The 22,150-nt window shown below is 42.7% G+C and overlaps 1 protein-coding gene across 1 annotated transcript; it reads left to right on the top strand.

The window, feature by feature from the left end:
• Positions 1 to 6,749: 6,749 nt before the first annotated feature.
• On the top strand, positions 6,750 to 22,009 carry LOC310746626 (cytosolic phospholipase A2 gamma-like). Its single transcript, XM_083580591.1, has 16 exons — positions 6,750 to 6,793; positions 7,622 to 7,836; positions 9,107 to 9,218; positions 9,949 to 10,091; positions 10,344 to 10,542; positions 11,402 to 11,519; positions 12,397 to 12,537; positions 12,771 to 12,824; positions 14,121 to 14,153; positions 14,957 to 15,085; positions 16,318 to 16,443; positions 16,711 to 16,752; positions 18,448 to 18,540; positions 18,973 to 19,127; positions 20,412 to 20,583; positions 21,190 to 22,009. The coding sequence occupies exons 2-16, from the start codon at positions 7,817 to 7,819 to the stop codon at positions 21,339 to 21,341; spliced, it is 1,689 nt and encodes a 562-aa protein (XP_083436717.1). The 5' UTR covers positions 6,750 to 6,793; positions 7,622 to 7,816; the 3' UTR covers positions 21,342 to 22,009.
• The last annotated feature ends 141 nt before the right edge of the window (positions 22,010 to 22,150 follow it).

Raw genomic sequence — 22,150 nt, 5'->3', positions numbered from 1 at the left:
GGACTGTTCAGTAGTCTGAAGTAATGTGATATTAGTGTTCCCATGATGTATTCTGTTTTAGGTGTTCAAGGCTGTGTTCTGTAATGCATAAACATTTTCTCTCCTTTTTTATTTGGTTTTGTGCTTGAACTAGTCTCATAAAACTTGTGGCAGCAGCAGCTGATGTTTCCTGATGTTTATCTAAGCCTTACTTTGTTGTTTACACATTATAGCATATTTCTACTGTGTAATATGCCACTTGGTCTGAAATCCCTATACAGCATACCTGAATGAACTCCCACTGATTTGTGCAAGCAATGGGAGGTAAAGTCTTGGAAAGATACCAACAGTCAGAGATGATACCAAGAAGTTTAATCTGTCAAACTTTTATTTCATTTTTCAGGAGTCAGAGTTTGTAAATACATCAGAATTGTACAAATCTTATGTTGCAGCTCCGATGGTCAAAACTTTCTGCCAAGCACTAGGAACTATATTTATAGTGTGCACTTTGGATTTGATGCATAGCTCTTGCGAAAAAAGGTTTATCTCCACTGCCTTACATGCATGTATTTACATAAGCAAATGCTACCAGGTATGTTCATATTTGACAAATCTCTGTCTCTGTCTCCATATGCATTTCCTCATAGACACTTTCCTTTTTTTAAAAAAATAGCAACCATTGACTAATTTGTGGTCTGTCCTCATTTTGTAAACTTCTTCATATGGCTCTGTTTTCTACACTATCCTGACTCCCATGTTCAATCCCTATATCTACAGCCTGAGGAACAGAGTGTTTAAAGGCATTTTTAGAAAATTCTTCAGCAAACTTGTACCTATGAGAAGAATTTGAGGAGTCTAAGTGCAGTAGACAGCATCTGGGTTGTATATATTATAGCTGACAGCATTCAGTTTAATTGTAGTCCCCAACCCCCAAATGTGCTGTACTAGAGAAAATTCCACATCCTCATCCCTAGCATTCTTTTGGTAAGGATTTTTGTTACATCCTTTGGGAATAAGCACAAGCATTTTAAATTGTCAGTAGCAACATATTTCACATGGGTGTGAGCTACACAGGTAGAACAAAGTCAAACGCACAATAGACAACAGATAATCTACCATTTTGAATGCTAATTAATAAGAAGTGACAGAAACAGTCCCATTGTTCAGGCCTTCTCATGTCCTGTGGTAGACAGATAAGTAGTTTATTTGCCTGTGCCTCCGTCATCTCCAAAAGTAAGAGAAGTTTCTACCCTGGTGCATTACGTGAGTCAGGGTACAGTAACTTTTCATACTTTTGGAGATGACACAGGCAAATAAATCACTTACCTGGCTACCATTGGACACCAGAGAGCCCGAACAATGGTACTGTTGTTTGCATAATTGTAGGTTCAATTCAATTTACTGCACATTAGCAATGAATTTCAACAGAAGCAGTCAAGTGTACGGATGTTATTGTTGATTGTTTCAACAATGTGGAAGTGGCCAGGCTGTGGCGTCACTGACAGTAATGCAATGAACCACATCCTATACACCGTCAAGTACACCACTGTTGTGGTTAGTGCAGGGTACTACATATGAAGTAACCAACATGTGAACTATTGCACCAGAAGTAAAGGAGTTGCAATCCTGCATTTACATACATACATACATACATACATACATACATACATTCACTCTTGAAGTCAAGATTGTAGCAGGAAAGCACCACTCTTTCATGGCTTATTGCCCCCAGGCACTAAATCCTGAGCCCCTCTAATACTGTACCTTTTGTGGCAAAGTTTTCAGTAGGAAGGATGGAAAGTGCTCAGATTGTGTGCCTATAAAAATGTGATGGTTTATTACTGAACTTGTATGTTGTTGCTTCTTTGCCTGATGTATCAGATATTGCCTCCTGATTGTTATAGATAAAATGCCAGGTAGATTTTTTTCACAATAAACATTATTTACTTTCATATTCACTCCCCTCCAATTCCATTTCCCCCCATCAAGATCCATACTATGCTTGCCTTTGACATAATTGCAGATTGCTTCCTTCCCATTCACTTTCCTTGACCCCCTTACAAATATAATATTATATTATCCATTATTAAAGGTAAAGGTAAAGGTACCCCTGCCCGAACGGGCCAGTCTTGCCAGACTCTAGGGTTGTGCGCTCATCTCACTCTAGAGGCCGGGAGCCAGCGCTGTCCGCAGACACTTCCGGGTCACGTGGCCAGCGTGACAAGCTGCATCTGGCGAGCCAGCGCAGCACACGGAACGCCGTTTACCTTCCCGCTGGTAAGCGGTCCCTATTTATCTACTTGCACCCGGGGGTGCTTTCGAACTGCTAGGTTGGCAGGCGCTGGGACCGAGCGACGGGAGCGCACCCGCCGCGGGGATTCGAACCGCGACCTTTCGATCGGCAAGTCCATTATTACTTTGTTGCAATTTAATATATGACCTGCTGTTCAGGATACAGATACTTCCAAGCCAGTGAACAAAGTAACCTAAAACTTCATTTTTAAAACAAACCAACCAAACAAACCAAGCAGTAAACAATATTAACACATTTAAAAGTTATCAGGATCCTTCCTACAGAAATAGACTATGAGAAAGCTAGGGCTTTCTCCAGATACTACCCCCTCCTACCAGGCCTTTCACTCTCCCATGGAATCCAGAATCTCCCATGGAATCTACCCAGAATCCAGGGTAGAACAGGGGTGGGGACAGGTGGAACAGGTCCTGAGGTGGTCTTCATTTGACATCCCCTCTCCTGGAATCATTCCCACTGCACAGTTGATAGTAGATATTTCATCCCACTTTCCCTTGCCATGCTTTCGGATAAGGAAACCCACTTATCTTTATCAGCTGTTGTTCAGTTAGATGCACCCTCCAATGTGTCCTCAATATGATATAGATGATATAGATGGAAAAATAGCCATCTGATTACTGTTACAATCCTATTGTTACACACTACCCCTATCTCTGAGCAATACGAGATTCCAGGGGTTGCAGGAACTTACCCAGGATCAGTGCTTCCTTTTGTAATGAGGAACAGTGAAGACTGTGGTGTTTTTATGATATATGGTATATGATATAGGATATGATATATCCATATATACAACCTGAGCCTATGATGGAGGGGCTGCCAGCATTAGCACCCCAAGAAGTTCTTGCTTTTCCCATAGCCACAGTTTTGGATTCCAGCAGAAATCAGACATGGCTCCATCTCTCATCTGCCCAGGCTGCTTCTAATTTATAGCTTCTAGCTCTCACACCTCAACTCTGGCGTTTTGTCTTTCTAACTACCAGAGAATCGAGGGAGAGGGTATACCCATTTGGCCTATGGCACAGAGTCACTTCCTTTGTTACCTTAACAAACCATACTTAGGGGCCATTACCAATTCCAGCAATTGAATCTTTGTTGGTTCCAGGAATTTGAAGGTACCCAGGCATACAGCCTCCCCACCTCCCCCCCCCCAACTCACAACACTGTGTATACTTACTAGGAAGTAAGTCCTATTGAAATAGCTGTGATTTACTTTTCAAATAAATTTGCACAGAGTTTTATAGTTAACTCATTATCCGTATGAGTTTTTGTTTATTAATACTTCAGTTAACTTTTTCAGTCTGAATGAAAGAAAATCAATCGTTTGAAAGAAAAATGATTTATTTCTTTTAGATAATGCACACATATACTGTAAAAGTGTTGAAACAAGTCCTCTACCTAATTTACAATGCAATTCTCAGGTTGCAAACACTGAGTACCTTTAATTGATTGGAGGGGAGAGTAAAGGTAAAAATGTAAAGGACCCCTGGATGGTTAAATCCAGTCGAATTCAACTATGGGGTGTGGTGCTCATCTCCGCTTTTAGGCTGAGGGAGCCGATAGAGTGGAGAGTAATATTTTTTAAAAAGATGGAGAGTTTACTGTTGGTAGCGGTGGTGTTTTCTCCTGGCAGTTGCCCATTTGCGGCTGTCATACTCCCCCCCCCCCCAGCCATTGGGATAACATGACATCAACACTAGAATAGCATGCTGTAGCATCATTCTGATGGGCCTCTGGGTAGAAATGGCTGCTAGTTTATATGTATACATGCAATGCACAAAGAACAAGATGCAACCCTGATATACACACACCTTAAAGATATAACTTCAAGGTCAAACTCTATAATCCCCAACTAATTCCCAGAGATAAAAAAGGACAAATAAGAAACTGCAGCTACCCAAAAAGACAGGTACCAGGAAAAAAAGGGCTGCCCCTTGTAAATAAGTGCTGATGGAAGAGATGCATGAATACGCACATAGCTCGTCACTCTTCAGAAACTATTGCAAAACTTCTTACCTTATATGTAAAGAAACGACTGCCACTGGAGACATGAAATGACTCAGGTCCTCTGTGCAATCACTTATCTTCCTTGTTCCACAACACCTATCCAGGCCAAGTGGAGAATCATTGCACTGAACCCCAGGTGAAAACCGTGGTCCATGCAACTCTCAAAGGACAGAAATGTAAGTACAGCTCTTTCTAATTGCTGTCTTTCCTCGTGAATAGATTCAAGCAAATAGAGGATTATACACAATGATATGCAATGGGAGGGTTTTTTAAAATTCTCTTATAATAAGAGAGCAGCCACCACCACAGAGATGGCAAGTGTGCTGTTAGACTCACACACAAATTCATCCTGCATGCTTGTGTGTTTGTTATTATATCCCACCACCAATCTGTAAGGTTGTTAAGGCAGAGAGCTAATCCCATGGTCATCATCACCTTCATGCTTTGCTTGTGAGCTTCCAAGACACACCTGGATGACAACTGTGGGAAGAAGGATTGACTTGATACAAGAGGTCTTTCTCACGCTCTTTGTCAAATTAAGTTCTTTCAGTTTCCAGTTTTTCCAACATTAAATTTAGTTCACCACATTTCCACAGAAAATTATGATGATTTTTTTAAAAAAAAACCTCATGAAAATGCTTCAGCATTTAAGTGTGAATTTATTCTAATAAGCACATTTTTGTCTGCTGTTTTGACTAAAGTGTACATTTTTGCAAGATTCTCCTAATAAAATACTGAGGCTGAGAAATGCGGTTGCTTTCGTAGCTGCAACATCATTTTATTTCTACACAATCATCCCAAAGGTTTTAGGGCTGGGGTGATATGGGTGGGTGACTACTGCTGCTCCTTTTTCCAGATCCATACCCTTCCCCATTTCCAGCCTCATGTCCTTTTCCCTCCCTCCCACTTCTTGTGACCAGCTGCTTCTCAGCCATTTGAGTAGAAGTGGAAGATGGGTCACCAGCAAGAGACATTTTAACAGTTTATTTCCATCATATTTTTATCTCCAACTACCAGCTAACCCATACACCCGTCCTCCTGCTTCTAGTCCCCATGTTTTCTTGCAACAATTTTTCAGCTTGCTAATATATGAAAGAAAGACCCATTCACATACTCAACTCAACCCAGTTGTGCACAAATTAGTTCACTTTTTTTTTTTAGGCAGGAGGAGGAGAGAAGCTTTAAATTAACAGTTCTTTATTGGTTGCAGAGCCCAGAAGGACATTTATCTCCCTTTTCACTTTCCAAGCTTTGGCAATGGCTAAAAAGCAGCTGACTTGAATCCCCTTCTCTATCTTCCATTTTCCTTTTATATAAACAATTATTTGTGTGCAATAGTCATTTCAACTCTTGATTAGTTTAGCGTAAATCAGAAGATCAGAGCAAAAGCCTTCTGAAGCAGCCCCTTGCTCGAAATTTACATGATGACTGACTAAGGTAAAATAAAGGGAAGTAAGAGCTGCCAAAAGAAAATCAGGGCAAAACCACCACCCCTGTCCTAATGATAAGTGTGCATTACCTAGCCATTTTGGAAGTTTCCATGGAGCAAATGTCTGCAGTTAAAGGGGGAAAGGTATGGGACAACAATGGGAGGAGGAAGATGTCGTGTGGACTCCTCTAAATTAATGAAGAAACAAGCCAGTGCAAATCCATGGTCTAACTTCCATGAAAACAAATGAAAACATCCTGTAAGACAAATGCTGAAGACTTTGTGAAATTGTTTCTTTGTCACAGAAAACACTGAGATCTGTGGGTTACCCAATAAACAAAGCAGGAAGAGAAATGGTAAGAAATCTATCCATTATGGAACATTCTCCTCTCCCTCTTGTTTTCCAAATCAGTTGAATTGTTAGAGACCTTAAAAAACATGAAATCATATTTTATGTGAAACAATGAAATACAAAGCAAGTGAGCAAAACCTGGGTAGCGGACCAAGAAAGGAGAGAGAAAAGCAACAACCAATCCTATATTACAACAGCAAATTCATTAGCAGGATGTCAATCCTGAAGAAATCAACATGGCACGGTCAATGCACAAGAAGGATTGGTGAAACTAAGTATATTGGGGGGGCCGGGACCTGAAGCCACATTTCTTCTGAGGTAACTTTCTGGGGGCCACAAGACAGTGGTAGGTAGGGCCAGAGACAAAATATCAACACATTTCAATTTGTGCCTTTGTACAGTGGCTCGTTTCTGCACACAACCCCTCTCCGTCCTCCAGGCAAGCGAGAGGCCTTATCAGAGTTAATGACACAGTCCAGCAAGGCAATAACCACCTGAAGGAGGACAGTGAGGGGTGTGTTTGATGACCAAGGGTGGCTAAGGAGTGGGGTGTAGCTTGGTGTCAAGGGAGAGGCCTGGGGAGGCACATTGAGGCCTCAGGACCTAATGTCCCACACCCCGATTTTGAAACATTATAGACTCACATTTTCTTTCTGTTTCTTCCTTTATTAAAGGAAAATGAGGCTATTAATGGAGAAAGCTTGTCTCTTAAACAAAGGTAAGGCAAAACAGTTCAAATTCATTGCAGGTGCTGAAGGTCAGCCAGTGTTGACATATTGTCTGGTTTGGGCCCACCGGTTGCAGTTTACCTTGCAGTGAAGAGCTGCAAGAAAAGGTCTGCTTGGGAAGCAGAGAAAATTGGGTGGATCATAGCCTCCCTCCCTTGAAGCTTGTAGCATATCTGCTTGGCTGCCACCACTCCTGGTGATCCCACTGAGGATGTGTGCTGATACTGGGGAGCCCACAGGATGTCAGGGGCACGATCAGATGGCATGAATGCTCCTCTAAACTGGCTCTACTCATGCATGTCATCAGTCAGAGAGTACTCCCTCTGCGCATTCAGCTGTATGCATGGTTTGTGTATGTGGGGATTTTTTCTGGCTCTGAGGTGGACCTGCATATATTTGGTTTGGAGCCCCCTGCTTTCATTATGCATGCACTAATGTTTGAAGCGGGAAACTGTGTAACAGTGGATGGTGCATGGCTAATACAATGTGGGTCCCATCAAGCAAAACACTGCTCACCAGTCAGTGATAGGAACATAGCAAGTTGCTTCCTACTGAATCAAACCATTTGTCCATCTAGCTTAGTGCAGTGCCAGATAGGCAGAGCATTTAGGGGCCCCCATGACAACAGATCAAAATAATATTAATTTGATATTGAAATTGGTTTATTAAAATTGTTGCTTGGTAAAACAAAAAATGCATTAGGAGATAATTTGCAAGCCCCCCCCCCAAGATTTCAACAGCTGAGGAGCCTCCACATTTAATCTGCACTGACCAACTTGTGATTCTCCAGACTTTTTAGAGAGGGTTCTCTTTCCCAGCCCTTTCAGGAGATGCTACATATGCAGGAGGTGCAGATGCTCTGTTACTGAGCTATGGTGCTTCCTCAAGTAATGTGGACTTCTGAGTGCTTAAATCCCCTTTCTGCAGCCCCACACAGGCAGCCAATATAGCCTTTCTGAACTGTCAAGCATGTCTATTGAACTTCACTCAGCTCGAAAGGTCACAGGTTATGTATGCCTGGGTCAAACCAAAGGTAATATTTATCCAGATGTTGTTTGCTAACTAACGATTACCAGAACTGTTCTTGCAAAACCGATGGTTGTGTGAAGAAACTGAGGGCTGCCTTTGTGAAAAACAAAGGGGAAACCCTGTAGGATTGCAGAAATGTTTCCTAACTTCAGAACTGTTCTCTAGCATGAGATGTAGCAGAAGGGTCCACTAACTTTGCCTGACACTCTTGTAAATACTGGGAGACATGAAAAATATACAGCTGTCTCAGAAAGTAGCTTGAAACATGTTCTTGCTAGTGTCCAAGGAGCATGCTTTTAAACAGGCACAGCTCCAGATTTTGCAGGGCCCCTGGGAAGATTGCTCTCAGCTTCCCCACCAGTGTTCAGCAGCCTCCTCAATACTTGCTACCAGTTACCACCACCCCTGCAACAGCAGTGCTGATGCACCTGCAATCTTGCCCTCACACACTTGCTGGCTTATCTGGTTATAGTGGAGATCGTGCCAGGTAAGCCCACTCAGAAGTAATCATGAAGGATGGGGGTGCATGCCTGTCAGCAGCCAGCCAGGCTGTGCACTGCCCAAAAGGTCATAGAGGTCGCTCCCCAGGCTGACCTAGCCACACCACCATTCAGGTCCTCAAATGCTTTCAGAAGCAGATGGTGGTGCCACTTTTGAATGTGAGCCAAGTTCAGTTCCCATCTACCCTACAGTACCCTCATTTGGGTGGTGGTGGCATCACTGGCACTGTGCTATCCCACCCATGCTCCCCCCCAAAAACACCCTGATACCAGCACCAAAGCAGTGGCTTTCTCCCCCACATGGTTACTCAGTGGTGCTGTAGGGGGCTAGAAGCTGGGCAGGACCAACAAATTCACTGGTAGTGTGACTACTTCTCCTACTTTGATGCCGACTGCAGTCCTGGGCAAAGGTTTTTATCCCTGGGGAGTGGACCTGAGTGAAGACTCCATGAGTGTAACCTTCTATGGCCACACTGTCAAGCCAACCCATGATTCGTCCAAAATTGCAGACAAGCAAATTTGAATTTTGCGGCTGGGGGGAGAGGCTGTAGCACCTCCTGCTGCAGCCAGAGACCAAGCCGTGGAAATGAGGATGGAGGTTGGCACGGGGCCACAATCTTCATGTCACCTTGAAGGGGTGTGTGGACTTTATGTTTCTATGAAACTTGAAGCACAAAATGGTGGGTTGTCTGTATGTGCTCCACAGATGACTGGGGTAGAGACTCCCACTTGAATGAGCAACTTTGAAATGGTTGACTTTTATTCTTAAACTAGTGATGTGATCCGGATTTCCAGAGATGTATCTGATGAAGAAAAAACAGCTGTTGGCAGAAGAAAAATCAAAGTGCACAATTCATTTCTGAAGCTTGGGGTCAACACCGCCATGGTAAAGTTTCATGGTCTATATTGCAATATGCTTTAGGGATGCGGCGGTGCTCACACTTTGGGTAATAGCGACACAATCTCTGGCAATGATGTACATAAAGCCCTGATATTTTTGGGAAAAGGGGCAGCCTGTCATTGGCTGAGCTGCTCAGGTGCTCTAAATGGACAAAGCAGGCAAATGACCAAGGCAAAGGGGCTTGAAAAAATGAATAGACAAAAGGCAAAGTGAGTGGGTGGGTGGCTAAAATATGGGAGGCTGGGAGAGAAGATGGCGGGAAGCAGAATTTGGAGAGGAAATTAGGGATACAGTAGAGTTGAGTTACGGAAGCTTAAATTGCAATAACTAACAGCAATTGATTTCCCATTGTTCTTCCGAAAGCTACACAATCAATCAATATTTCATGAAGGAAGAGATTATACTGTTCCCTACAGAACTTAACTTCACCAGTCGCAGACAGCAGGTTGGGATGGCAGCAGTCTCCTGACTCCCTGTTGATCAAATTGCTTTTGCTTACAGGTAGCTAGAGAGCGGTGGATCTTGCAGCCAGCTTGCCCCTCCCACTCTACCTCCTGTTAAACAGCAGGTTAGGAAAGCCCCAATATAGCACCATGTCTTCTGCTACCATACACCATCTGTTTTTAGTTTCACCGCTTGGTGTTACGTTGTAAGAAGTATTTGTGATCACATATTTCAAAATATGACAGTTATTTGTCTTTCCCTGTTTCCCTAGAGTTCTGTTCCTAATGTTGCCCTGTTGGGATCTGGTGGAGGGTTGCGGGCCATGATTGCACTTCAAGGGGTTCTGGGAGAACTTCAGAAAGAGGATTTGTTGGGTGCTGTGATGTATCTCTGTGGAGTATCAGGTTCTACCTGGTAAGTGGACATAAACTATATTCAATGATGACTGGCATAACCATTTGAAGAAGTAAGAACCTAGGTTGTCTCTAATGGCTAAAGGATTTGATAAAGAAAGCTCTGTCCAACATAGAAACATGCTAAATTGTATTATATTGATTCAGGCCTTTGGTATATCCATCTCAGCATTATCTACAGTGATTGGCAATGTTCCTCCAGGAAAAGTCTTTCTTCAAAGCTTTGTTCATGATGCTTTGTCTTTTCTCCAAGGTGTATGTCATTCATCTATGAACATGAGGAATGGCTGGGAAAGCTTCCTATTTTGGAAGCAAAGATGTGTGACAATCTTGTAAATCAATCGTGGGATCCCAGCAAATCCCTCAATGCCCTTGTAGAACCAAGTAAAGAGAAGACATACTCCTTGACCGATTTCTGGGGCTGTGTCATTCTCTATGCAATGTTGCATGAGGCAAGTATACTACCTCCTTTCCACAGATACTTTGTTGTTGCACAGAATTGTTGTTGGTTTTTTTTTTTGGGGGGGGGGGAGACTTGAAAAGCATTGTATATTGCTTTTCCACACCTATTCCACAGTCCAACTCTTTTTGTACATCCCATGTTCCTTCTTCCCCACTGAGAAACCACAATTACAACACAACCACTTCCAGATCACATAGTAAACTGATTTAGAGGCTGCAGGAAGATCCAGATGCAGTTTATGGTGCAGCTTGTCAGCAAGGCACTGCCTGCAGGAAGCCTTGTAGAGATTTTCCATCATTCCACCAAAAATGGAAACGTATATTTTTACTCTAATAATAATAATAATAAATTTTTATTTATACCCTGCCCTTACCGGTTCAAAAAACCGGGCTCAGGGTGGCTAACAACAAATTTAAAACACTTAATTGTAATACAACATAGAAGCAGCATAAAATACAGTATAAAAACTATGGTAGCCCAGAGCCTTTTGATTCATCTTGGTACATAGCAGAAGTACCCAAGTGATCAGTTTTGCTGTTCTAAATGTGACATACTCAGTAGGAATAGCAACTTATCTCAGGCTATAATCCTGCTAGCTCTCACCAACTGTGCGCGTCAAGCTACACATGAGATCAAAAATGTGTTTGCTTTCAAAATGTCATTTGTTTATTGTTAAATGCAAAAAGCATCAGCTGGCAGGGCATATAACTTACCAAAATTGCAGCAGGTACAGAGGAGGAACTTAACACTTGCCTTCCATGCTTGGAACTGGGAAAAATCCTTTCTCTGAATCTGTTATTTGCATTGGGACAATATTCTCCCTCACTAATGAGTCGCTTTCTCTACAGCTAGATTATGGTCATTTGTCCAAAGAAAGGATGGTCTCTTTTAATGGGGCAGTTCCTTACCCCATCTATGCAGCGGTGGATTCAAACAAATTAGATGACACCAGTAAAACCCATCCAGGTAAGAAACAAAACAAATCAGCAACTATATATGGCCATTTCTCATGATGCCTAATGTTCCCTTTGAAATCAATACTACTTAAAAGGGCTTGGATCTTATCCATATGTTCATGGGTCTTCTCTGTGCTTGAAATCACTGTCCATTGGGTCTCCTTGGAGCCTGATTAACATAGCCTATAACCCAACTGTTATACTCTTCCAACAATAATCTCTATGTGTGCTAAACTTATCCAAGGAGCTTGTGCAACTGTTATTGGAGACTGCCCTTGGATCAATGCAATTGACAGACAGTGGGCTGAATTAACATAAGAACATTAGATGAGTCCTTCTGCAACAGACCAAAGGACTACCTGGAACAGCATCCTGTTCTCACAGAGGCTGAACAGACGCCTCCAAGCAGGGCCGTCTTACCCATAGGTGCTAGGGGTTTGGGGTACCCGGGTACCAGGCTCTCAGAGGCTCCAGGCCGAGAGTCCAGGGCCCGAGAGTTGAGTCTGGGAAGAGCCCGCCCATCGGTCGGAGTACTGCGGTGGGCTCTTCTGCTGCGGGCAGCTCTGCGCCACGAGTTCGGGGGGCGACCAAGCCAGTGAGACACTGAGGCGGCCGGCTGGCTCTACCCTCCTGCACGCCTGGGACTGGGCAAGCTGGGAGGGGGGGTACTGGGTGGATCTTTGCACCCCGGCGCCGCATATGCTTAAGACAGAATGGAGACAGAACATAGCCAGCCAATTAACTAAATAGAAAATTCTATAAACAATAGTTTGTAAGACGTCAAAAAGAAACATGACAAATACAGAAGCTGATACTGCAAAAGAAGTTTATGTGTGTAAGCAATTATTTCCCACACTTTCTGACACTGATTTTCATTTTTTTTTAAGGTATCTGGTTTGAATTCACACCCCATGATGCTGGATTCTTTCACCCTGGTACATTTGTTGACATGAGGCTGTTGGGCAGCACATTTGAGAATGGTGTGCTGAGAATACTGAAGAATGAAAAAAACATTTCTTACTTGAGAGGTACTGCTGACTTGACAGGGGGAAGAGGCAGCAACATGACAGATTCATGCAGTATCCAAACATCAGACTAGTTTACATGCTCAGTGATTCCCCACCTTCCCGCACTGAACCGAGCATGTTCCCTCTGCTATGTTTAGTGGCATACAATTAGGATTAATGTATGCCACTAAACATAGTGCTATCCAGTAAATTTCCTAGAAAATGTCATTTCCATTTCCTTCCTTCTCTTTCAGGCTTATGGGGAAGTTCATTTGCAGATCGCAAAGAAGACGTCAAGGAAATAGAAGGTTTTGTATGTTTAGCCTATTGGACCCAGCTAGGGAAAGTTCCTTCCTGGTATGGACTCCAAAGGCACAGCCCATGTGTGCACACTTGGAAGTAATTGCGTAGCTTATGTGGAGCTCTGAAGAAAATCCTCTGGCCTTCTATGTCCTTACAACACTAACATGCTACTGCGGCCAGACTGCCCTCACTTAATTTGCCAACACTTGACAACTTGTACTAGTACACAGCAACACTTTTTTTGCGGGGAGTGGTTGGGTCCATGGTCCCCTGCTCCTCTGGGCCACTTCACCCTGACCACAATTCTTCTCTCTGCCACAGGGATGGGAATCCTGTGGGCCCCAGCTAGCATAGCCAATGATTATGAATTGCGTGTGTAGGTCCCCAGGCCACCCCTCAAATAACTTCACACATAACACGTAATTTAGTTTTGGTTTTTGGGCACTATTTTGGCCACAACTTTATTAAAATACAAAATCAGTGAGTGGTTGTTTAGACATTGGTTATGACTATCTGTCCCCCCGCCTGGGACAGAACTGACATCCCGAGGTCCGACCGGTAGCCAGTAGAAGGGAAAGTCTAACTTGGGGATCATTTGAGCTAAGCGTCGGACCCACGCCGCTCACCCCAGCAGCTCCCCGAAAGCTTGCCGGCCCGGTCCTATGACAAGGATTCCCATGACAGGGATTGGCCGGCCCTGGTCCCATGACAGGGATTGGACGAAATCATGGCAAGCCCCAGGATTCCTTTAACGGAATTCCCTTCAGCGCAACGGGAGGGGCAGGCACGGCCTAACCTGACCCCTCCACCACCAGCATATTATAACCAATGCCTAACCACAACCTTACAAGTTGTGACGAATTGCTGAGTAGTAGGCAAAAACCAAATGGCACAGCCAATCACCAAATGGCAAAATTCCTACTGGGCCCCTGCACCAAGGCAGACGACCCCATGACAGGCAAAGCAAGGTCAACCGGAAAAGAGGGCGGGCGGGCGGGTGATCCGATGCACTCTGCAAAGAGAAAGAGAAACCAGAGTGCACTGATATTTAAAGACTATGGTCCCACCCACCCAATTTGCAACATACAATTTGCCCCAGCAACCCGGTTATCCAATCGCAATGCCAGGCAACAACTATTAACCTGCCTGGCAACCAGAGGCCTGGCCCAGTGGCCCACACCGCAACACGTGCTCTCATTTATTGGAGAACATGCTTAATGGAAAATGCAGCTCAACAGATTCCCCATCTAATAAAATATTCCTATAGCTATGGAAATATAATGTACTTCTCACATTTTCAGATTATATCAAACACCTGGGAGAACAAGCTTCAGGTAAGTCCTTGACATTGCTTGAATTTTTTGCCATCAGTCCGTCTCAAAAGGATACATCTGTTGATGCCTTCCTTATTCAGGAACTTTGCAAACCTATATGCACATGTTTGCTCTACACAAAATGGAAAGTAGTTTCAGAAGAAAGGGTCAAAGGTAGGAAGGTCAGCCTGTGAGGAAGCAGCCTTAGCCACTATTTAAGTTAGGAAAACATTCTGTTATCAGGAAAGATTTGTTGGGCTGGAAGATAAGTATCGCTGTCTCCTGAAGTATTATGCAAAAGCAGGTTTGCATTTGACTTATGGCTGTGTTTCAGCAAGGGTTATCCAATACTATAGAAACCCTGACAAGTTCTGCATTTCCCATAGCTATCAAAGGTTTAGAGGAGAGTAGTTAGAAAAGGCTGCAGAAAGAAATGGATTTAAGGTGCATTTGCAGAACTTTTTGAATTGAGGTGTTTTTACTGCTACGTTTCCTTCCCAAGGGAGAAATCTGTCAATGATGTCATGGCTCACCTATCTTATAGGCAATACATTTATTCCAGCAGTGACATAAGGATGGGACATCTAGGAGCTGGGGCTTCTTGACTAGAGCCAGCATGTGGGGGGCGGGATTTCAGGGATGATCCAATAAATCAGGCATATCTCATTAAGCATGTTATTCTCGCTGTATTTTGAAGCCTGGCCTGCCCTGCCCATTTTTATCAGCAGTCACATTCCCTGCAATATGTTGCATCCTAACTTTTGGAATAATCCAACCAGCTTTATTCCTTTCTTGTTGCTTGCATTTTGGGGCTCTTTTTGAAGCTTCCAGTTGTCACTGTATATATTGTCAGGCTGCTTCACATGCAATAAAACTCCTGATTCATGCCATGGAAGAGACGACACATGAACATCAGGACGAAAACATCACAAACATCATGGAACTTCTTAAAGGTAAGAGGAAGCTGAGGAATGACTAGTGTTTATTTTTCCTACACAGATCTTCATGCTCCCAGCAACCCCTTCAAAGTGTATAGTGTGTGTGATTAGGACTATGATTATGGCAGCAAATTGTACCCATGACTTAAATCAATGATGGAGAATTTAATCTTACCAACCAGCTAGATTCAGATCTCCTTTGACACTCAAGGGACACTTTGGCAGGTGGGCAGGGGCAACCACCTGACAATCACTTGGCAATGCCACAATGTCAGGTGAAGCATTTTCCTCGGTCTGTGTAATTTAATTTCAAACCATGCAGGCAAAGAAAATGCTTCCCTGCAAGGTTTGCTGTAGGCACCAATTAAGTAGGGGGTTCTTGAGCAGCCAACATTGCATTGCCACCCAGCTCAAGAGGGTATGTGTTGACAGGTGCTCTTGGGACCTGGGACCATTGTTCTGCCAAGTGCTGCCATCTATGTATGTGCGTGTGAGGCAGGGATTTAGAGGAGTCCCCTCCGTTCATCTTCATGGTAAGTTGCCAATAGAAAACCCACATCAGGCCCATTGCTGGGTGGCATTGCCCATGTGAGAACACAGAGGGAGGAGTTGCCTGCAGGTAGCTGAGTCTTTAGTACCTTTGATCACTGTATTACCAAAGTGGTGAAACTATGGTCCTCCAGATGTTGTTGGGCCCTAGCTCCTCAAAGCCTCAGGCAGACTGGTCAGGGATCATAGGAGTAAGATTCCAACAATATTTGGAAGGCTGCTGACTCCCTACCCCTCCTTTATAGGTTAATTGATAAAGTTGAGACATATTTGTACTATACATTGGAGCCAATTTCTAGGGACCAAGGGGGCTTCACCCCTCAAGAAAATATTTGAGGGGGCTACCCTCCCCAAATTTGATGGACATTGCCATTCAAATGATCAATTGCCATTCATGTGATCAGTTATGTGGGGTGGGGCTTACTTGGGCCCCCTCACTATTTTATTCAGGTTGGTACCCCTGATACCATACAACTGTCTTGTGCCTTCACTTCAGGTGGCAGTGCAATTCTTCCCTATATTGGAATTCCTCCAAATATAATTGGAGGAGGAGTATTTGAGAATGAAGGCTGAAATCTCAAAAATGTGAAATACAAGTGTTACAAAGGTTTTAGTTTCGTGAAACTTAATTTTAATATGGTTAGACCAGATGGATATGCTTTTTCATTATTCCAGTCTCTTCTTACGTTCTTTGATAGATCAAGTAGGCAGCAACACCTACAACTTCCTCAGTTTATTGAAGGACAAACACAACACTCTGGACAAGCCTGGAAGAGTGGCACAGTTTTTGTCCCTGGCTGACATGTTTACTCAAGAATTTGCAGGTAAGTGTGGCTATGAATTTCAAAACTTCCAAAGAACTCTCTTATAGAGCAATCTTAGATATGCACATTATTATTCAAAAATAAGCCCCACTGTGTTCAATGGAGTTTGATCCTACATAAATGTGAAGGACTGGAACCCTAATCAACTTCTGCTCCATTTACAAGAAGCATATTGTAACCATCTTACAGTTTAGATGTCTTATAGTGCACCTGTTTTATTGCATTTTATCCCTTAGTCTCAATGCTATGATGCTTTCCTTTTGACAGCTAGGACATCTCCATTCACGCATCATGAAGAAACAAAGAGAAGTAAGTAATTCACACATTTTATACATCATTTTCAAACCAACATTTTGCAAATTATTTGTATATCACAAAGGTTTGTGATGAGAATCTGCAGATATGAAAATGAGATTATAAGGTTTACAGACGGTTTTATATCCATTCACTTTTAATTTTATTAATATTTATTTATAAGGGCGTTTATAAACCACCTACTCATTAAATTATTAATGCCATGTACAATAAAAATAATCAAAATATCATTGAATGATTACACATTTATCAGTATGTATTATACAACATGGGGCGCGGGTGGCGCTGTGGGTTAAACCACAGAGCCTGGGACTTGCCGATCAGAAGATCGGCAGTTCAAATCCCCGTGATGGGGTGAGCTCCCGTTGCTCAGTCCCTGCTCCTGCCAACCTAGCAGTTTGAAAGCACGTCAAAGTGCAAGTAGATAAATAGGTACCACTCCGGCAGGAAGGTAAACAGCGTTTCCGTGTGCTGCTCTGGTTTGCCAGAAGCGGCTTAGTCATGCTGGCCACATGACTGTACACTGGCTCCCTCGGCCAATAAAGCGATATGAGTGCCGCAACCCCAGAGTCGGTCACGACTGGACCTAATAGTCAGGGGTCCCTTTACCTTTACCTATTATACACCATATTGGCTTCATAATAGGACTAGGTGTCACCCTTCCCATTTTTCACCTTTGCCAATCATATAAAGCTGGGCTACATGATACACTTACCACAGGGATCAGCAGTCCCACAACCTCCTACAATTGGTGTAGTGTTTTAGGACCATTAGGTGAATGAATCATGATACATGTAAGGCTTGTGTCTCTCCCACACACGCAAGATGACTCCGGCAGTTAATTATTCAGATTTATTAGGCAATTTAAAAAGCCCTGATTGGAGCTCCGCTAATCTCCATCATCCTCAGATAGTACAGTTGCCCCCCTTTCCCCCCAACAGGAAAACCCCCACCTTCACTTCCTGTCCTTTTAGTGCTTCTCGGCCAGTCTTGTGATCCTATGAGATTTTGGAGGTGGCGATTCCTGTATTTTTGTGTCTGTCTCACTGTCTGAGCCTATACGTTGCATTCTTTCACTCTGGCTCTCTCTTTCGTTTTTCCTGTGTCCAGGGATTAAGTTACGGCTGCTCCCTGCTTCTTCTCCCTCCCCTTTGCCTTCTACTCTTATCTGTTCTCTCTCTATGCCTGCATTTTCATTTCCTGTCAGTGAAGGAACGTAGCTGACGATACACTGAGATCCCCACCCCTTCTGGTAGAGTTCAGGGAAAGTAACATGATGACCAATGTGTGTGTAGTCCTAAGCAATAAGGCTGAAAAAGGAAGCAAGGACCCATCCCTAAGACACTGATATGCATTTAATATGTAGTTAAGCTTCAGTTACCACCTTCTATACAACTGGTAGCCTTCTATACAACTGGGATAATCTAACAGGGATGAGCTGTACCACATGCTGTGTGAAGCAGCCACCATATAGGTTGCCTATATGCTATGCCTTTAAAGCACATTTGAAGCACTTTTTCAAAAGAATTCTGAGCACTGTAGTTTGTGAAGGGTTTATGGGAATTTAAATTCTCTAAGGGGTAAATTACAAATTCCTTGAAGGGGGGGACATGCATTCAATGTGTTTTAAAAGTAATAATAATAATAATAGAATTCTCAGACATTTCTAATCTAGTTTTTATTTTGCAGGTATTTGGGATACATTGAGAATACTGTCAAAAACTGTTTATTGCCTCTTCAAATGGAAATGGGGGACCATCTCCAACTATATTTACAAATACTGTAAGGAAAACCACACACACTATTAATTATTGTAATGATGGTGGTGTTAGTATTTATTTGTTCATCACTTTCTACAAATATGTCTCAAAGCAACTTACAAAAATACATTTGGAGGGGAAGAACCAGAACCGCCCATTGAATTTCTTGGAGGACAGAATAGAAAGAAATGGAGTAGCGGGGGGGGGGGGGGACTCAGCAAGTATTAGCCTGTCTGCTTAGCAGCCAAAAATAAAGAAATAGCCACTACAAAATGGAAATAGGGCTGGCCAGGTCATTGAGGGGTTGTATAGCCTTGGCCAGAATCTGTGCAACAGGCTTTCACACACTGCGTCTAGTTTGCCCTGACACCTCTTCAGGTGGCAGGGAATTAATGCATATGAAACAATTCCTGAAAACAAATTATCAAGGTAATGCCCGACTCTCTCCCCTTAGCCAGCCTTAATGACAAGAATCTCGCAGGCAAGGAAGAACTCCGTTTGGCCGACGCTGGTATAGCCATGAATTCTGCTTATCCGCTTGTCCTCCGTCCTGAACGGGAAGTGAAACTCATTCTTTCCTTTGACTTCAGCAGTGGAAATCCTTTTGAAGTAGGTTTGTTGTGTTGGGTCATGATGAGATTTGATTTCTTAATTACTGTATCAGTGCTGGCAGCAAAGCTCACTGGGCTCAGGATTGGTGATGAGATGCAAAGGCTTGTAATGCTCACCTCCAAGAAAAAAAGTGAATACTGCACATTATATCTCAGCGGGAGAATAATTCCTGATTTACCCAGACAATCCCTAACCTCTCTTTCTCCCATCCATGCTGCTCCCTGTTTCTTCCTCCCTTCTTCAATTTAAATGAGGTGGTGAACTTTTTTTTTTAAACAGCTCAGGGGATAAATACCCTTCTAGAAAACTTTTCAGGGGCCACATGCTTTACAACCACTACACTTCACTTGCCAAAAGACAAGTGAGCAGATTCAGTAGCAAAATTGGTAACATTAATTTTGTCTTTGCATGGTAGGGTTTTTTTCCCCCTGTACATGCACACACACACACACACACAAAATCCTTCTCCAGCCTCCATCTAGTCAAGCCAGAAGCATTGTCAGAGTTTAAGGATGCATTCTTGCCAGACAAAAAAAGAACATGCAAAAGGGGTGGATTTGCAAATGCCAGATAGAGAAATCTGAAAGGCTGCCTTTGTCCCTGCTTTAAATCACTGTTAGTTGGCTGGTACAGCAGGTATAGTGGTGTTCTGGGCATGGAAAGAAGAAACAAAGTGTAATAAGCCACACATGTGACTCAAGGCTACTGAGCCTCTGATGGGTCACCAGAATTTTAGTAAGGGTACTTTAGTCTAGACAACAGACAATTGCTGTGCCTGGATATTGCTGGTATGTAGCTCACCTTTTCTGGTGGGTGGCGTTGCGGTCAGGCATCTGGGCCCCTGCATTGATCAAGGTTGCTATACCTACTTCTTTTTAAGTGGAAAGATCAGAAGTCTTTTCTGTGTAGAGGTAACATCTCTCTGCAAAGCCATATCATCCATGGTGCCCCAGTGGTGTAGCATAGGTTGCCAGCATCTGAGGTTGTGGGAGGGAAATGGATGGAGCACACATATGCATCCAACTGCCTACTGGCATGCACATCACCAACGAGATTGCAGCAGCAGAGAAAAGAAGAGTCGTTCCATTGTTTGGAGAGGTCACTTCCTGGTTCACATGGAGAAGCCATTTTCAATGGAGCCCAGTGACAGAAGTATTGGGGCAGCACCATGTACTGAAATTTTACACACCTAACAATTTTTCTCCTGGGCAATCGCCAGTGGGGTGTCCTGCTCAGACAACAATTTCCACATTCCTTTCCTGCATTTTCTTCTCATCATAGACTGTCAAAGAAGCAGTCCTGTACTGCAAGGAAAATCATCTTCCTTTTCCTGATATTGATGTCTCAGAGTTGGACAAGAGTAAAGACAGTCCCTATGACTGCTACGTTTTCCAAGGACATGATTCTCCAACTGTCATGCATTTCCCTCTCTTCAATACAGTGAACTGCAAAGGTATATTGTGTTTGGGGATTGCTTAGAAAGGGGCATGCATTTATTATTGTTTTTGATAATTTATTTATTGTCCGACCTTCACTCTAAGGTCCCAGGGCAGGTTACGGCATTAGAAAGATCATTACAGACAATTAAAAACAAATTTCATTGTTTAGTGTGGGCTAATGATCTCCTTGGATCTGATTGATCCCTGGAAGATAAATCTGGCAACTCTGGACAAATTGCTACCTTGTGAAATTGGCTCACCCAATAATTGTTATAATTGGTCGCCCTGGGAGGAAGATGCTGGACTAGATAAGCCTTTTGGTCTGATGCAGCAGCAATCTTATGTTCCTATAAAATTGAGGGGGGCAGATTCCATGTTCAAGTTCTACTGAAGTTTTACAAGTTTTTTTGTTTTGTTTTTAAGATAGCTGGGATTGACGTTGGAGTTCTCACTAGCTTCACAGTCAATAGCTCAGCCTATACAATATAAGCTGGACATGTTCCTGCCCCATCTGTTTATGTAACAGGTGCTTTGAAGAACATGTGTGGTTAAGTGTTATACAAAGTGTTTCCAAGTGAATAGCAAGGCACTTGCTTATGTACATCCTCTTTCTTTTAAAGATAAAGTAGCTGAATGGAGAGAACAATATTCCACCCTCAAAGTTTCTTACAAGGAGCAGGAGGTCAAAAACCTCCTAGAAGCAGCAAAAGCAAATGTGAGGAATAACAGAGGAAGAATCCTGCAGGCGATGAAAAGCATGCAGGCTCCTTAACAGCTTTTCATTCCAATTTTGAGTTTGGAGGTTCTGGTCAACATTTTCCTTTCGCCTCTTTTCTAAGTGGGAGCTACTCAGCACTACATGATTCTTTGCAGCATGCTTCTAATGTCTCCACTAGAAAACAATATTTTCTAAAGAAAAAATTTGCCCCCCAATAACTACTGTATTTTGCCATGCATGTTGCCTTTTCCTTCTCAGCTGCTTCACATTTTAAAACACATTCTTCTTTGTATTATAAAGAGTATTCTTTCCCCCCACTTTTGTTAATCCTAACCTTTTCTTTGTAGAAAACATATTATTAAAAATAAAAGTTTTGCAACAGAATTGATGGCAACAGGTCATCAAGGATGCAGGGAACATGAATTACAAAAAGACATTTATAATATTATATACAAAAACTTTCCTGATGTTTTTAAAAGCATACAGAGAATAGATTTTAAAAATGGACTTTAAAATTAAAAAGTAATATTTTGCTTTATGAAATTTAATACTTTTCACTCAGTTGTTATGGGAAGGAAAGTAGATATTATCTTGTTGAAGTATTTTTCTGTTAAGTATATTTTTTCTGTTTTAAGTTGTAATAAGAATTTGCTGAATGTTTTCTTCATATTGCACCAGGTGAACCAAAATTGTGTACCATATGCATAATAAACAGAAGGAATGAACAATTCTTGTTCATTGCAATTTTGTGTGTGCTCATGATGAGACTAGTCAAAGTCTGTTTTGGTTCAAAGTCTGATCCAAATCCACTTTGTTGGTCTCCTAACTGGAATCTCCAAATGACCTATTTCGTGAGCATTCAC

This window comes from Podarcis filfolensis, assembly GCF_964270895.1.
Source record: "Podarcis filfolensis genome assembly, chromosome: 13".
In the NCBI taxonomy this organism is placed as follows: Eukaryota; Metazoa; Chordata; class Lepidosauria; order Squamata; family Lacertidae; genus Podarcis; species Podarcis filfolensis.
This window is presented reverse-complemented; position numbering and strand designations above follow the sequence as displayed.

Excerpts from the sequence above, each read along its gene's own strand:
- LOC310746626 (XM_083580591.1), top strand. The coding sequence starts at position 7,817 with ATGCCTGGGTCAAACCAAAG. Across the intron at positions 12,825-14,120 it reads AGACGTCAAGGAAATAGAAG|ATTATATCAAACACCTGGGA; the intron begins GTTTTGTATGTT and ends TCACATTTTCAG. Across the intron at positions 16,444-16,710 it reads GTTTACTCAAGAATTTGCAG|CTAGGACATCTCCATTCACG; the intron begins GTAAGTGTGGCT and ends TCCTTTTGACAG.